Genomic DNA, 17,076 nt, shown 5'->3' with positions numbered 1-17,076 from the left:
GGCCAATTGGCGAAATGTCCGAGAGGGTGGGCGAAATGATTCGGGCTTAGACCGGCCAATTTGCAATGTGGCCGGAGATCTCTGCCCCAAGTTCGATGTGCTGGGTTAAGATGGTCCGTAAGGCGCCACATCCCCCCTTTTTTCAACGCCAACGTGTGATACACGGATTAGCTCCATATAACGAGAGGGGAAAAAAAGAGATATTTGAGGGAAGAAACTATTTATATATATAGTAATATAGACATACCTCGGCTTACGATGATGATTCGTTCCGGAATCACGTTCATTAGCCGAAACGAGGTTCCCCATAAGATTCTATGGAAAATCTTTGATTCGTTTAAGGTATAAGGTATAAGGTATAAGGTTCGTTAAGGTGTGTATATAGTGTTTGTAATTTGTGTTAATTGCATTTTTAATTGGGTTGCTGTATTTTTGAAACATATGACAACCATATTTTTATGGGCATCTTTTTATCAGCCACCTCGTTGGGCATTTTGCCTGTTGTGGCGTTGTATTTGTATTTGTATTTGTATTTGTACAGCCCAAAAATTTGAATGTACATTATTAAAATACCGAGAGAGGTACGCTATAAAAAAGACAAATACCTACTGAAGACTAAAATGAATAGCTTCGAAATTGGATAAATAAGAATCTACAGGAAGATGAGAGATACTTCTGTACACAACCCAGTTGAATTCGTAGGTATCACCTTTTTCATTTGTGGTTTGGTTAGCTCATTTCTGTGCCTGATGCACGCAGATAATAAAGGGATGTTCCTAGAATGTGTTCAGACTGTTCAGTTTGATTCTAAGAGTCTTGCAGTCGAAGAAAGCACGCTCCCACACTTGATTTTTAATGTATTTTCTAGTAACCAAATCTTTCATTTTTCATGAAATGGTTCAAAAAATTTCAGATAGAGAAATGTAAGTACATCTGGACAAATATTCCGATATGGGCATGAGTTAATCGCGCTCGAGTAACAATAATTCTGATGATGTTTGGAGCGAAAATTCAGTTCACGACGCGGTTGTTTTATATTAGCATGTGTATACACATACGAAAACTTAAAAAAAAAAGAAAGAAAAAGATCGCTGCATCGTCATTGCTATATAATGAGTTGTCGTATACCATGGGCATAATAATTATGCCCATATTTTCGTGATAATTTTTATCACTAAAAAATGCGCCAACTTGGTGGTTTGGCACTCCTGGCTGCCCTGTTACGTTGTATATTGATACCTTTGAAAATGACACCCAGGAGTGCCGAAACGCGTTAGGTTATTTAAATTCTTTTATTATTTGTCTTAAAACCGTTGTTCAAATTGTAAATTTATTAGTGTTAGAGTCAAAGTGAAACATACATGTATATACTCTTCATCTAATTTCGCTAACTGGGTGTTAAAAGCCCGAAATTCCGACACTGGCTGAGTTAATATTGAACGAAATTGACCAGTTGGAGTACTGACCAATTTCGGGCTATGGCAGTAACATATACATGTGCAGATCATCATGTATGCCAGTTAGTACGGCATGATATTCCCTACTACAAACTGCGAATGGGATTCGGTCTTACATTTGGAAAAGTCTCTCCGCATAGAGCAGATAGACCTTCTACACGATACTTACATTACATGAAAATGCAGGATGTGTCCTTTTTACTTGAAAATATGGGGATCAGATGGCAACACCACTGGAAGACGAAATACGCATAACTCTGACAACATAAATATGTTACGGTCACTCATGCATTCAGGAAAAACGTTCCGACATGTGCCAATTCCCCATAGGAATGTTTACGAAGTGGTTGGGGATAGTTGAGTAGTCATACAGAATGACAGTCAGATAAAATAGTATATGTTTAGATATGTTGTAAATTTCATTCTGAGTGGTCACTAGTCTGAGGCTGTTTCATTCAAGTCTTTTCTTCATTATGGAATGGTCATTGACACTTCGGCCTATCAGAATTTCTAGGGTCCAAAATACCCCGACCTGCACAGTAGGAAGCCTTGGCCGTGTACGGAATCTGCTTTTGAGACATATTTCATTACAAGTCAATTTACCATTATTAAAAGTAGGTCGACTTGTAATGAAGCCAAAGCAATACCAAAAAAAAAATGGACATTAATGACTTTAGTGCTATGTTTCAAAGACCAATGCTGAAATCTGCAGTTTGAAATATAAAAGTGGTCCCAGTGGCACAATCAATTAATTATTAATTGTGTTAATTCTCGAGTGTAACGGTGGTAACATCCTCGTTTACCACCGTGAGGGTTGCTGTCGGATCCCAGGTTCAAACTGGGAACGAATGTAAATATTTTCCTCAAATGACACGAATAGATGACGTCTTCATTCCCAACCCAACTCGTTTACGGCGGTAAATTGCAATATAGCGATATGGCCAGAGTCGGTGTGTGGCGAAGTAGTGCCACAGTGAAGAAGTTTAAGTTCGTTTTGTAATGTTATGCGAACGAGTTAGTGTGTCTGTATTCGAAGCATCTTTACTCTATGAGTCTCATTTATGCAGGTAAAATACCGGTACCATAAGGGCTCTCTATTTTTATGTGTAGTTATTATCAATTAAATTTATGCGCTTGTAGAAAGGGATTGATTAAAATAAAAAGTCTTAACAATGAGAATATATTTAATGAAAAGTGTGGTTCAATACGCATGCGCTATCTAACTTTGTGGCTTTGAAATATGGAAAATAAACATCTTTTTGTTGGTAAAAACGAGTCTATTTGTGGAACCGGAACAACCTCTCAAGAAATGAAGTGAGTGATTTGATCATCATTAACGCAATCTCTTCAATGGTTCCCCCCCCCCCACTCCCCATACACGTGAACGAGTCACAGAAACCAATGTCAACGATATAGATGTTGCAAAAATTATCCGACGTAGCTATGGCGTTAGGCGCGTCCAATCACTTCAGGCAAACTATTGACCGAAAAGAACTTCCCTTAAAACATATCTCACACGTTGGGTATTCCATGAACCCAAACCGATAGAAGTACTTTTCCACTCATCCTATGTGACTTCATGCTCATCATGTAAAATGATTGGACAAAAAAATAAAATAAAATAAATAAATAAAACGAAAAAAAAAAGTAAAATAACGCAATGCCCTGGAACCAAAAAATAAATGCTTCCATAAATTTCGACCCTGTAACTTCTCAGTATGAAACGATATCTCCAAAGCGAGTAATAGCATTAAGGAAGCCGAAAATTTTCAGGAGAAAAGAAGTAAAAAAAAAAAATATAGAATAAAATAAAGAAAAAGGAATCTTATCCACTTTCAGCGATCTTTTTCCTCATTTAACGATCTTATGAGCGAAACTATCGACTTTTTCACCCCTTTCGGTTCTATTTTTTTTAATTTTTTTTTTTCCATCTCGACTTCTTAACCGTTTACCTCACGTTCTTAAGAGTTACAGCATTTATCCTACGTGTTATCATCTCAGTTTCCACCTCATTAAGAAGACTGCAATTTCAACTCACGTTTTCCCTAACATTTTAATGGCGCCGAATCCATTCAAAGTTGTTAACGATTTACTTCGTTCCCAGATATTTTCAAAAGTTCAAGGATTAGAAAAAAAAAGAAAAAAAGAATGAGACAAAAAAAATTAAGGCGATGGAATAAAATAGGAGAGAAAATTCGACTTTAGTTTTTCGCCCCAGATAAGGCATCGCAACTCAAGTTTTATGCCTTCTTTTCTCTTCGAAGGTGTTTTACATTATTTTTTTACCCCTCAAGTTCGGTATTATTAGATCTCTTCTTTTAGTTTTCATAAACCCTTTTATTTTAGACAATCAAAGAAGTGTATTTTTTTTATTTCTCTAAATATATATATATATATATATATATATATTTATTTATTTTTATATAGGAAATTCGAAATTCAATAAAATGCATTAAAAGGTTCTAGAAACAAAAGAGATATATATTCAGGATATGATGCTGTCTTGGTTCTTAAAAGGTTTTTTTCCTTCTTTTTTAAATATTGGAAATATTTTTTTCCCGAATATTTTTTTGTTGTTTTCGGCATTTGTTTTACTTTTTTTGTGCGATTTATACAGCTTGAAGGTCACGGACTGACTTTATAAGATAGGAGCTCACGCAAATCAATAATATTCGTTTTTATAAGAGAATTAACCAGTGTTTAGATCACTTAATGCTGTCCAGTGGATATGTTTTTAAAGTTTATTTGGTGTTTGCGTACAGCAGAATTGGACAAATTCCTTAATACAGATCACCATTTCGATTAAAAATTTGGTGTTGGCGCCTGAAATTTGCTACGTCTAGTTACCAGACTGCAGGCTGAGAACAGCACAAAATGTTTTCAATTTATAGCAGCGTATCTGTCAACATGAAAGAGGGTCACTATGCCCTGAAAAAAGTCAAAAGAAGCATTATTTTGAATCTTTTTCTTCGCGTAAAAATTTTTTTAGCGAATAAAAAATTATATTAAAAGATTTTTTTGCGATTTGTCCAGCTCTGGTATACGGGGTGATTGAAAATTCTCTCACTAACAAGAAGAAAAAAAAAAGATAAGTATTATTGTGAACTTCAAGATGTGAACAAAAATTGTTATATAAATAGAAATGCGAAGAGCCACAACAGGCAAAATTAGATGACCACAAAAATTTTCCATAGAAAATATTGATGACAAACATGTCTACAAATGCAGCATTTTAAATAAATGCAATTATCCCGAAAAAGCAAAAAAAAAATTACGCGAAAAAAATTATTACGGGCAACAGAGAACATTATTATCCCAATTTTTTTTATCGTATTCCTTTTTAAACGTGTCAATTGCAGTAGATTTCATGACACCAGATGGTGAGCTATTCAATTTATTTAGCTCTTTTAGAGTAAAATTGTCTGAAACCCACCCAAACACTACAACCTGGAGTCCAACCTGTCCTCTACTGGTGTCCACTAATAGAAGCACTCGATTGACGGTATATTAATAAATACTCATGGTCCATCCTATCCCCGGCACTTGCGTTTATCCAACGACACACAACAGCACATTTGGGTTTCTCTTTTAAAGGTACAAGACAACATCGATGTGTACGAGGAAACCTATTGAATCAATAGAAAATCTTGCCTCGAGATTTTCGAGGCAAGTTGGTGCTGCGCATAATATCGTAACCTCTACAGGACACTACGAGAGGATGAGACTGTCAGTTATCAGCAAAGCCCGGAAGTTCAGGCAAAAGGCCATAAATGCCAATTTTTGCCCATTTTTTGAATTTTTTTGTAAAATTACTTTTTTTACAAAAAAAATCTTTTCGGTTGTAAAAATTCCCATGCCTATTTCGATGATGCTTTATGTTTATTTGTGAATTTTAGAGGCCCTGTTCTGTATAACTTAGATATCTTCAGCATAGAGAGCATCAAAATAGTTTTTATTCTTAAAGTTTCCAACCTTTAGTATGAATTAGTTAAGGGTGCTCGGGGCCGATCGTGGAAGCTCCTATTCAACTGAAAAATTAATATTGTAACGATTCTATTTTTCCAGTATGGACATTTTTACTAACTCTCTGTGGCCTTAAACCATATAATGTGTTTTGTTTGTTTATACGTTATTAAAAGAAGGTGAGGAGAGAAAATCTATTTTCCGCGTGAGGGGAGAGCGTGAGTTGGAATGTGCTTCCGTGCTGGAAGGTTGTGTGTTTTGGGTGTGAAATAAGTCTTCTTTAAGTTCCGTAGTTTCGTGCATTAATTGAAAACCCCTCCAATATCAAGTGTCAAGGAATATTCCGCCACCTCACGGAAAGGAGAAGCAACTCCACCCGACGTCATTTATAATATGAAATAAAAAAAATATGGGAAATTTGTCGACGAAACATTAGAACCAGAAGTTAATTTTCTCTGCCGTTAGTATGACTTCTAGAACTCCTTTCTGCATAGCTATTCGAAACCTTGATTACAAGAATTTCTTTGGTATCTCGAATGATTTCCTGCACATTTTAAACCTTCAACAAGAATCCCCTCATTAATAAATCCCCGATAACAAGCATCAATTGTATGTTTGTATTCAAATTACTGAAGCAAACAATCCGAATTACTAAAAATGCATGAGTCAAAATTCATATACTCAAACTTCCTTCAAGGGTTTTATTAAAGTATTCTTAATATTTACGAAATGTCGAAGAGTTTCTCGGTGGGAAAATAAGAAACTTTGATGGTAATTTGATTAAAAGATCAGAAGATCTAAACAATACGATTCCGAAAGATACGAATTCGGTGAGTTCTGATTACGCTAAGCAAGTAAATTAGGTAAATTTCGCATCAGAATATTATCATAATTCCACGAGAGAGAGGGAGAGAGATTGCTTATCAACCTTTGCTCCTTGAGAGGTTGAAGATGAATCTCTTGGCAAAGCGAGAAGCTGATTAGTAAAATTGAGAGGAAACGAATTCATTCGGATCACCCTTCTGAATGAAATTTCGTTTCAAGAGTTTCTTCGTCTGAGAAACAGCCATTTTAAAACGCTGAACAAAGTGAATTTGTATAGGGAAATGAGAGATCCTTATATAATCTCGTTTGTGTGTGACCAACCCCTGGAATTTCTATAGTTTTCTAATGAATTCACTTTGAATTGGTTCTACAGAAGTGTCCTCGAGCATCATCTGGCTGTTGCAAGTATATATTTCGTGGCACATGCACACATCGTCCTTTGATATCCACGATGCATACACATTCTAATATCGCAGGCGGTTTTGGCAGTTACCTCTCGCAGGAAAGACTCAATTAAACGTGCACAGTGATAGAAAGATCCCTTGTATGGGAATAATGGTATTCTGGATCTATCTGCATTCGTGAGCGATAGAAATATGTAAATTCAGTCATTAATAGATAGAAGTGCACCAAATGCAGTGATGTAGAAAACGGACCTGAGTACTATACAATTGTGTGCCAATGTTCCGGTAAATGTGATAAATTCGTTATTATGCATAATTGCCAAACGTCTCGTTTAATTTTGATGAAACCGCAACATTGATCACTTTTACCGGTGGTTATGCATAATAGCCAAGCATCGTTGTTAAATGTGATAAATGCTACAAATATTATCAGTTTTATTAATGATAATATATAATACCCTAGCGTATCAGGTAAACTTGAAATTTATCACTTTCAATGGAGATTATGCATAATAATGTACCAATAGTTGTACCCTAGTTGAATTGTTGAATTTGATAAGTATGAACAAATCTACTTTTTTAAATGAAAGTTCGTTATATCAGGGTACGATCGTAAAATATGTCATGTATGAGTTCATTATATCGGAGTACGGTCTTAAATTTATTTAATAGGAGTTTGATATATCGAGGTACGATTTCAAAACTTGTCAAATAAGAGGAGTATTTTATTACAGGAGTAACTTTGGGAATCTTCGTTAAAAATTCGTTAAATCAGAGTTCATTACATCAGGTTCAGGATTTGGCGGACAAGTACGGTCATATAATAAATCTTATCACTGCCGCGGGTTCGATCCTGGGGACTTGATAGGATTTAAATAGCATGATCTCTAGACCCTGAGGTGACCACCGATAAATGTCGCTTTCATTTTTGACTCAACTTAATCGGTAGTAAATTGCCATATGACGATATGACCAGGTTTGGTCTGCGGTAATGTACCTAGTAGTAGTTATTTCAGTTACAGATATAATGGCCGTACAATCATCTTATATTGTGATTCGAATAGTAAATTATCGAAGGGTTGTGTCAAGTTGGAGATGAATTATAATTTGTCATTGTTTAAAAGATGTTTGCATAAATGAATGACGTAATGTATTTCTCCCGAAAACTTGACGTTTCTGATGTGTGAGCAAATGTCGTTATGATGTGTTGGCAATGAATGATATGCATATAGAAACGTCTTCTCCACTTGTCAATACAAGATTCATCGAAAGACATCGATGTCTTTCGATGAATCTTGTAATGAATGATATGCTTCAGCATATTTACATCACGGTATTATTGTAATTACGTTTAAGGATAATCATGCTAATATGATGTATCGGCACAACGGTCATTAATGACGCGTGAGTGCAGTAAATATTATCATTATCAGCATCATGTTTTAGCACAGTCATTTTATTACGATGTGTCAGCATAGCTATGCTGTTAGGATTTGTCTGACTATTTATGTTATTATATTTTAGTTAAATTTATGATACTTCCGCATAGTCAAATTTATGATAATTCAGTGCATAAAAATTTTGATACTTCAGCAAGAAAAATTTATAATGCTTCAGCATAATTAATTTTATGATACTTCAGAATATAAAATTTATGATACCTCAACACAAAGTTATGCTACTAATGATGTGTCAATAAGAACCACGTGTTAAAAATGCATAATAGAGCAATTTTCCAGTGCATTTTGAATAGTTCCACCATGTTTATAAATGTTGTGGAGATGTCTAACTTGTCATAGCTATTACCTAGAGTCTGTGCTCAACCTCAACGTACTCGAGCTAACTGTCTACATATTCAATTTTGATAGGTGAAATCATTTGAAATTACTATAAACTACTATACAATATGTATACTTTACATCTATGTAATATCGCTCGTAAATATGCAATATATATATACTTTAATAATATTCGAGATCTCAAATTTTAATGCAGATATGACGAAGATGCCTGTCCCTACTTCTGGGTATCATCCGATGATCATTTCTGGAATGGTACTACTCGGATCACCAACGTACACGAATAGATACAAAGAGAAGAATTCTAATGGAAAATTACGCACTTTCGGAGAGACATGGAAATTACAAAGGATTCCAGCATCCCCAATTCTGTTTCAATGTAGGTGAATGACAACATGTTACAGGAAACACCGTAAAGGGGGTGAGAGAGAGAAAGAAGCATTTCAAGTATTAAAGATTACGGCTGATGTAATCAGATTATATAGTCTGAAAAGATTTATGTGCCAAAGCAAAGGGTTGAGAACAAAGCCTTCGATGGAATCACCGATTTCACGCTGTCACTCGCTGAGAGCGATGCAAAACGTTTCCAAAAGGCTTTAAAATTAATAATTTACTAGATTTCCGTATCTGGGAAATTGAGTTACTGTGTATCTATCCGCACATATAAAAACACACGTTTCTTCTGAAATTTAATTTAGTCGGGAGATCGGCTCACGCACAATTTTCGCATCATGTAATTAAAATTTATCGTCGTAGCACTTTTCTTCACAGAAATACGATATTGTATTCATTATAAACTAATTCAATTTAAACGCGCATTTTTCGGATGATTTACGGACGCCTTTAAAGTTTCCTGATAATCCGATTTAATTACGGAAAATTATTTTTTCTTTTAGCGTTATATTGTAATGGGAAAATAAAATTATTGAATATGGAATTAAATTAAATTAAGCGCAGTGTTACTGAAATTTGTTGCTAATATTTGTTTTCAATTATTTTTAGTGTAATTCAAAAAACAATATGCTCTTTATTTGATTATTAATTATAAGAAAAACTGAATGTTACTTCTTGTTTGTGAGATAAATAATCAGAACTCTGATTATTGGTCTATAAGATAGGTTTTACAGTGATTTGAGTTTATACAAAGTTTTATAAAGTTATTTTTCAACTATCTTTATTTCGTCGATTGTTTTGAGTTTCCTGTTCGCAATTTATTTAATTTCAAATTTTGTAATTTCACTACTTTTAATCGCGATCAGTTTAAATTCTCAATTTTATCATTTTTCTTATACTTCCATATTTTATACTTTTATAATATAGATTTTAGTTTATAGTTTAGAGTTGGTTTCTTTTTTTTCGAATTTCATGGAGAATTGTTTTTGTTTTCTTCTAAATTTCGATCTCAGACTTTTTCGTTTCCGTTTTGTGAATTTACATTTGAACTTAGTGGATTTTTAATTTTAATTTTTTTCTTTTTTTGAATTTCTTAAGTTTTTCATTTCAATTTTGTGAATTTTTCTTTAATATTTTGTGAATTTTTTATTTTCAATTTTCTGAATTTTTCTTTTCAATTCGCGCGCTTTGTGAATTTTTCACACATTCAATCTTTTAATTTCATTTTCGTTCATGTTTTTCTTAATTTTAATTTTATGAAGCTTCTTTTTTTATATCAGATGTGACTTTCAATTTTTTTAACTTTTTTCTTTTGGATTTAAATTTGATTTCTTTTGATAACCCATAGTTTTTTTTTTTTTAATTTCAATTTTATATATATATATATTACTTATTTTTTTATTTCGATTTCATGATTACTTAGATTGTTTTCTGATGAAGTTAAATGTAGTTGTGATTAAAAAAATTCGTTTTATTTTATAAAATAAAATATCTCAATCTTAGGCCGGTATTACACTGTAAATGTTTGATAAAAATATTTTATAAAACTTGAAATTGTAACGAATAAGCACATCAGTTACATTCGTAACAAATCCGCCTATTGGTTGCATTTTTCAAGTTTTATAAAAAAATTGTATCAATACTTTATAGTGTAATCCCGGCCTAACATAAATTATGGACTGAATCTATTTATATCTTTATATATTATCTATCTATATTACAAATTAGGAATACCATTAGTATATATTATTATAGTATAGTATACTATAGTATTATAGTATATATTATCTATTATAAATTATAGACTGTCAATCTGTAAAAATGTTAAAATTTCCAATTCCTGAAAATTTCGGAATCTTAGTTTTTAATATTCTTACGAACGTAATTTTTCAAATTTCTTTTTAAAATTGAAACTTTTACAAATTTTTATTCACAAAGATAAAAATATTCTTTAATGGATAAAAATTTGCTCATTAGGGACATTGAAGTAAACTAACTCTACGTCTACGTTTTGCATCGAATTAGGTTTCAGCCGTCGGAAATCATCAGCCAACGATAATGAACGAAAACTTTTTGAGATAACTCTGAAATTAGTGGCGAAATTACCTCATCTACTCGAAAAATCAATTTTCTACTCCGTGAAGTGGACTAGAAAAGAAAAAAAAACATGTGATTTTTCTTTAACGCTGAAGAAAATTCGATCGCGATCGAGATGAAACGATCGCTATTCAAATACGAGGTGGTTATTTGGCATCTCCTTTATTTAATGAGTGCGTGCCTTTTTTCATTAAATTCAAGTAAAATCGTATACACTTTCGAATTTTTTCTTTGAATGCAAAATTTAATTTACCATGCTGCCCATTAGAAATTTACTGTATTTTTAGCTATAAATTCCGAATGAATGCTCCGAAATTTCCCATATAGCTTTTGTGTACCCAGAGTGTCCCATACATTCGTATATATATCGATGGAATTTGTGTATTTGAATGCGGTTTGCGAAAAAGTTATCTTTTTGAAGAGGAATTTCTCTTTAACATAGACAAATTTATGATACTTCCGCATAGTTCAATCAATGATAATTCAGCGCATAAAATTGACGATACTTCAGCAAGAAAAATGAGAGCGAAACAATAATGCGAGAGAATATTTCACATTTGTATCGACAGATGTCGCTGCATAAATTCAAACCACGAAATATGCTAATTAGATATGTTGCCCAACGTCCGTTCTTATTGTATGTAACTGGCGCATACAGAACTACGGCCAATGATGTTCTGTATACTGCTACGGGAAACCGTCCGCTCAGCCTATATGTTGAATATGACGCTCGTCGATCTACAATCCTGCATTTGGGTAAGGAGGTTTGGATGGACGGAATTCTTATAACACCTGATGCCTATGAAGGGAACAATAGGAGTTCGCTTCATCATCCCAGTGTGGACTTGTTCCAGAATCAAGTTCCGCTGCCTTGTGCGGAACAATGCTCATCGGGTAAAGCTATTAGTGTATTCACGGACGGCTCAAAAACAGAGACATCCACGGCCTGTGCATACGTAGTTATGAATGCAGAAGGATCTGTTGAAGAGGCTTGGAGTCGACGGTTGCGTCAAGGGAACAGCATTTTTCAGGCGGAGGTTCTGGCCATACTAGCTGCAGTAGAATGGGCGATTAAGCAAAATCAGCAGACGACGATATATACTGACAGCGCGTCTAGTATTAATGCGATTCGTGATCAGCGCACTCCACATGAAAATACTCGGCGAATACGCAAGCATTTATACGACCATCCGTCTATCAGTATCAAATGGGTCAAAGGCCATGCAGGAATAGCGGGGAATGAAATTGCTGACAGATTGGCCAAAGATGCACTTAATCTCTCAACGGAAGAACAACTCTTGCTACCATGCAGTCACATCAAACAAGTGCTAAAAAGTGGCCTATTACAAAAGTGGCAACAGCCATGGGACAAGAATGCACATAAAGATGCCTACAAGATACAGAAACGTGTCCGGTGGAATGGTACCATTTGGTCAAGAGAGAAAGTTATTATGATAACTGAGCACGGCCCATTACCGACGTATCTAGAACGTTTCAAGAAGTCGGACAACGCCATGTGTGATTGTGGTGAGATTGGATCTTTATGGCATTACCTGACATTTTGCCCATATACAAAATAATTTCATTTTCGTGCTATTCCCGAAAACGGTCGACTGTGTTTCAAAAGAAGAGTTTTGAAGAGCCCTATTAGCCTTGCTCGGGTGCGGTGGAATATATTGTTCCTCGATAACAACTTACCCCGCATACGTACTAAGAAAACTGGAAGTGCGCGTCTGAGCGGTGGGAGCGATGACGAGTTCAAACCGGTAAGAGCCCCATTATTAATCTTAAGTGGAAATATAATCTTCGACCACGTCGGCGTCAACAAAAGTAACCGATAAATGGAAAACAGAAGCAAGTTCACCTGCAATGAGATTAATCAAGTCATTGATGGCAAGGACGAATTAAGTGTTATTTACTCGCCTATATAGTGAATTGTGCTGATCTTAGTTCACCCGGTGACGATTCCGGTAACGACTTGCGGCTTAGACGATGATGATCTGCGACTAATTCACCGTGATTCGAAATTTTATGTTCCAAGATTATCGGCAATCATTCGATCAATTGACGATTACTATATTCTTATGGGATGGACGGCTATACACGACCATCTTATAATCCCGTTTATAATTTTGATTGCCTATTGGCGTTGATTGTTTAGATTTTATTTATTTGTTATATGACTTCAGGAGTTGACGATCAATTTTTATGTAAATTATTTTATTTTGCTGCCTTCGTCTGAGGTGGTCATGTTATGATGTTTTTAATAAAACTTTCCGTACACACCTATCGTTCGGGAACGCTTCGATATCTCTCTGAGATGGGAAGCGGGGTGTGGCCGGTCTTCAAAGGTCAAAGGGTGTAAGATCAACAGATCATTTCTGAATTTTCCTATTACTGGAACTAATTTAAGGTTTTAATTGTGATGGTGACATTGGTGGATAAAGCTTTATTGTTGAAGCCGTTCTACCTCAGCTACAAATCGCCGGCTGAAGCAGATGAACGTTTCGGGCACAGAAGTGATTAAAAAAGGTTCAAGTCAAATTACTCCTGCTGGCTGTGATGCAACATCCTCCGTCAAAAAAAATCTCCCTTCGTCAGACTAAGTTTTTGAAACCGAATTCAGACATACCGATGTCTTGAACTTTTATGAGTTTTTAAATTATTTAAGAATTTATGAGACACCCTGTGTATTCAGATGGGGGTATGCAAATCGCATTTCAGTGTTAAGTGTGCTGTCATCTGCCTTCCATTTTCTGAAGTGAAGATGTAAATGCTTCAATTTTCTTATGTCATGTCAGTATATCGTGTTTTAGGTCTGCCATCTCTCTGTAGGAAAACTTTTTAAAATTGTTTCTAGAATCCAAAACTGTTTCATTTTCATCTTTACAATAATTAGAAGCGAAGTTATTGTCAATTAAGTAAAACAACTTTAATGATCTTAGTTTGAAAAAAAAACTGAAGTCTTCGAATGCGTTTTCTGAAGATTTGAAACCTGAAATGTTTTTTTTTCTTATTATTTCCCGATAACTTTGTCTTCAGAATTTTTAAAAATATCTCTATGAAGCTTTCCCATTTTATCTTGGACAATTCTGCCTGTGCTATGAACCAAAAACTAAGCAATATGTTTAAAACTTTTCAATTTATATGATTTTTGACTAAAAACGTGTGCCTTTTGACGTATATCTCAAAAAAAGTTACACTATTCCAAAATTTTTATTTCTGTTCATTGCACAGAAAATGTCATGGCAATAATCTATGTAAAGAACATGTTGATACAACCAATAGCTTTTAGTGTACAATATTTAGCAGAAGTAATAAAAATACGCTAGCTTTACATTTATAATTAGCAATACAATTTTTCGCCAAGATATTCATGAATGACATTCACTTTCATAATTTCATACCATATCTCAACCAAAATCATGTGCGTTTTATTCAAAATGACGTTTTTGAAGACAAAAAGCATTACGAAGGAAGGCAATCTCTCCTCTTAGATTCCTCTCATTCCCGTAAACTTAAAAGAAAGAAGGAAACTTGAAAAGTCAAAGGAAAAATTTAACACTAAAATGCGAAAAACGTTCTGGGGGGTTGAGTGAAAACTATGACTTATACAAATATTCGAGTTATAGAGTTCGGGTTGGCACGATTCATAGGCACCAGAACATGGGCTGTTTGAGGCTATTTTAGCCCCCCCCCCCCACCCCCAAGAATTAATGAATATACAAAGCAACGAAACCCTACCCCTCATACAAATGCGTCCCGTATATACGGAACGGCTGGAAACTTGTAGTTCTTTAAATGTTTTCTTCATGCCGGCGCATCTGTGTCGAATTGACTACTGGACCAACCATACATGCACCTCGTTCATATTCCTCTACGGAACTTCTAATGAATTGTCACATATTGGAATATGCGTGTATGTGTAGCGAACCTGATATGAAGTTTGTTTCTGTATAATGCTTGATGTGTGTAGTGCTTCCATCTGCCATCAATTTTTCTAACTATCAGTGAAGTGTAATGATTGAATAACTGTATTGCTGTAGGCCTGTTGCTCTCTGTGGCGATTTTTCGAATTCACTGGGTATTGGACAAAGTATTTATCAACCTCTACTGCTTACAAGATCGCTTTACATGCATATGCATGATCATGAGACATAACATGTTTAAACATGCTTCCTAAATAACCAAACAAAAACCCAGCAGTTGGCAATGAATCTCGCCTTCTAATAATAGCGGCCTTATTTACGGTGTCACTTGCCCTCTTTCTTGTTGTTCACCCGTCCAATCAGAGGACAAATCGACGCTTCATTCCACTTGAGTTCGGACGACAATCCCTATTACATTTTAATCGCGTGTTCCGAAGCCGCAAAACGACAGTGTTTCTTTCCGTTTTTTACTTTTTTTTTTAATACTTTTTCATCTCCTTTTTTTTTCCTGTCTCCTGTCCTTATTTTATTTTTCTGGAGCAATAGTGGAAAGGGGGGGGGGAATCTTGTCGCCAGGAAAACTATTTACTCGCTGTTTTTATAGCTTCCTTGATGCATTATGCATTTAGTTCATTCCCCAGCACCACTTCGTCTTCTTGTTGTTGTTGTTGCTCGGCAAAGAGCAAAAGTAAAGAGATTGTTTTCATGAAATTCAATTTTCCTGCCCGGGCCCCAGTTTACTTTGATGAAGTGGTTATACATTCGAGGACCCCGATGGGCTTTCTTGACGCGACGCAGGCTCACTTTCCCCCACCCTCCCCCCCTCTCTTTTGCTCATTCAAGGACGTGTACAAAGCAATGTTTACGGAGTGATGCTTGATTCTTGTTATTTGACTTTTTTTGTTTTGGTTGAATTAATATTGTATCGTGATTGTGTTTGACTTGAAGCCAGAAGTAGAGAGCGCATCAATTCAGTTATATTTAATTTTGTTTACAAGTAATGTAGTATATGAGGAAGGGAAAAAAGCAGTAAATCTATTGTGGAAGAAAGAATGGGAACCTAGAATGAACCTAGAAACCAATACTTTAGATTAAATCGAAAGCCCGCGGTCACTATACTAATCATGTTTCATCAATAAGAATTATTTGAAGGAAACATACGCGAAAACTTATTCTTTCAGGGTCATGTTGATAGCATGATGATAGGTTGGTCAAAAAATAAATACGTTCTACATTGATAGGGTTACTGCAAGCCGCAATTTTAAAATACTCGAAGACTTCATAATAATGGTGGTAGAGTTCAAAACAATTGACAACTTAACTCAATACTTAGTCAATTTCACCATTTTTTTCCCCAACTCGTTACCTGAAATCGAAACCAATTAAACTGATGGGGGAAAAAAAAAACATGATTTTTGGCACTCGGTCATTAGCTTATATTTATTGGGTGGACGAAGTGTCCTGGCACATTTTAAAAATTGATAAAAAATCAACGAACCGACAAAACAAGTGCGTTCGTACAAAATGTATCATGGCCTTGAGCAGTATCTCCCAACATATGATCCTCACAGCCGCAGGTATAATTTACCACAACTGCATGAATAACACCTTTTCCTGTGATATTGTAACTTATTAGATTATTTAAGATATACAGTTATAAAAAAGCAATATATGTGTTGGATTTTATGATAGTGGGACGTTGAAATTAACATTCTGACGCATTGACAGGCACCACAGAGGGTCCAGGGTGCACTGACTCTTAATACAAGGGGTACGTGGCATCAAAAAGACTATACCATTGGCCTAGAAGTTTTTTCCCCCCCATTATTTAATAAATAGTTGCCATTTTCACTCATAGATGACACTGTGTAATAAAAACTTGGCATGCATGGAATACAACAAAAACAGTGCAGCGTGAATTAATATTCGGGGCGATCTGCGTTACATAATGCTTCCACATCTCAACATGAGCACTCTTTCAACCGTTCAGATGCAGAATGAATGAGCTGCAGAAGGTGCTTATTGTCCTGTATTGTATGCATATTGTATTCGAGTTTTGCAAGATACAACGCCATCTGTGAGTAAAGATTTGAAGTATAATTTAAATTTATTTAAAAAAATTAAAAGTAACAGTAGTTTCGAAATTAGTGACTCACCTAAAAATGACCAATTTTTCTAGAAAAAAACGACCAGATCCTAGCGAAAAAAT

The 17,076-nt window shown here is 35.0% G+C and overlaps 1 protein-coding gene across 1 annotated transcript; it reads left to right on the top strand.

Annotated features, from left to right (window-relative positions):
* Positions 1-11,507: 11,507 nt before the first annotated feature.
* On the top strand, positions 11,508-12,518 carry LOC149089935 (uncharacterized). The gene has a single exon (XM_089235036.1). The coding sequence runs from the start codon at positions 11,508-11,510 to the stop codon at positions 12,516-12,518; it is 1,011 nt and encodes a 336-aa protein (XP_089091162.1).
* Positions 12,519-17,076: the final 4,558 nt, after the last annotated feature.

The sequence above is a fragment of the Pholcus phalangioides genome, unplaced genomic scaffold (assembly GCF_987345545.1).
Source record: "Pholcus phalangioides strain wild (caught in Gottingen) unplaced genomic scaffold, Ppha-v1.0 ptg000001l_1, whole genome shotgun sequence".
Classification (NCBI taxonomy): Eukaryota; Metazoa; Arthropoda; class Arachnida; order Araneae; family Pholcidae; genus Pholcus; species Pholcus phalangioides.
Note: the sequence above shows the minus strand (reverse complement) of the source record. Positions and strands in the feature narration are given on the sequence as shown.

Excerpts from the sequence above, each read along its gene's own strand:
- LOC149089935 (XM_089235036.1), top strand. The coding sequence starts at position 11,508 with ATGTCGCTGCATAAATTCAAACCACGAAATATGCTAATTAGATATGTT.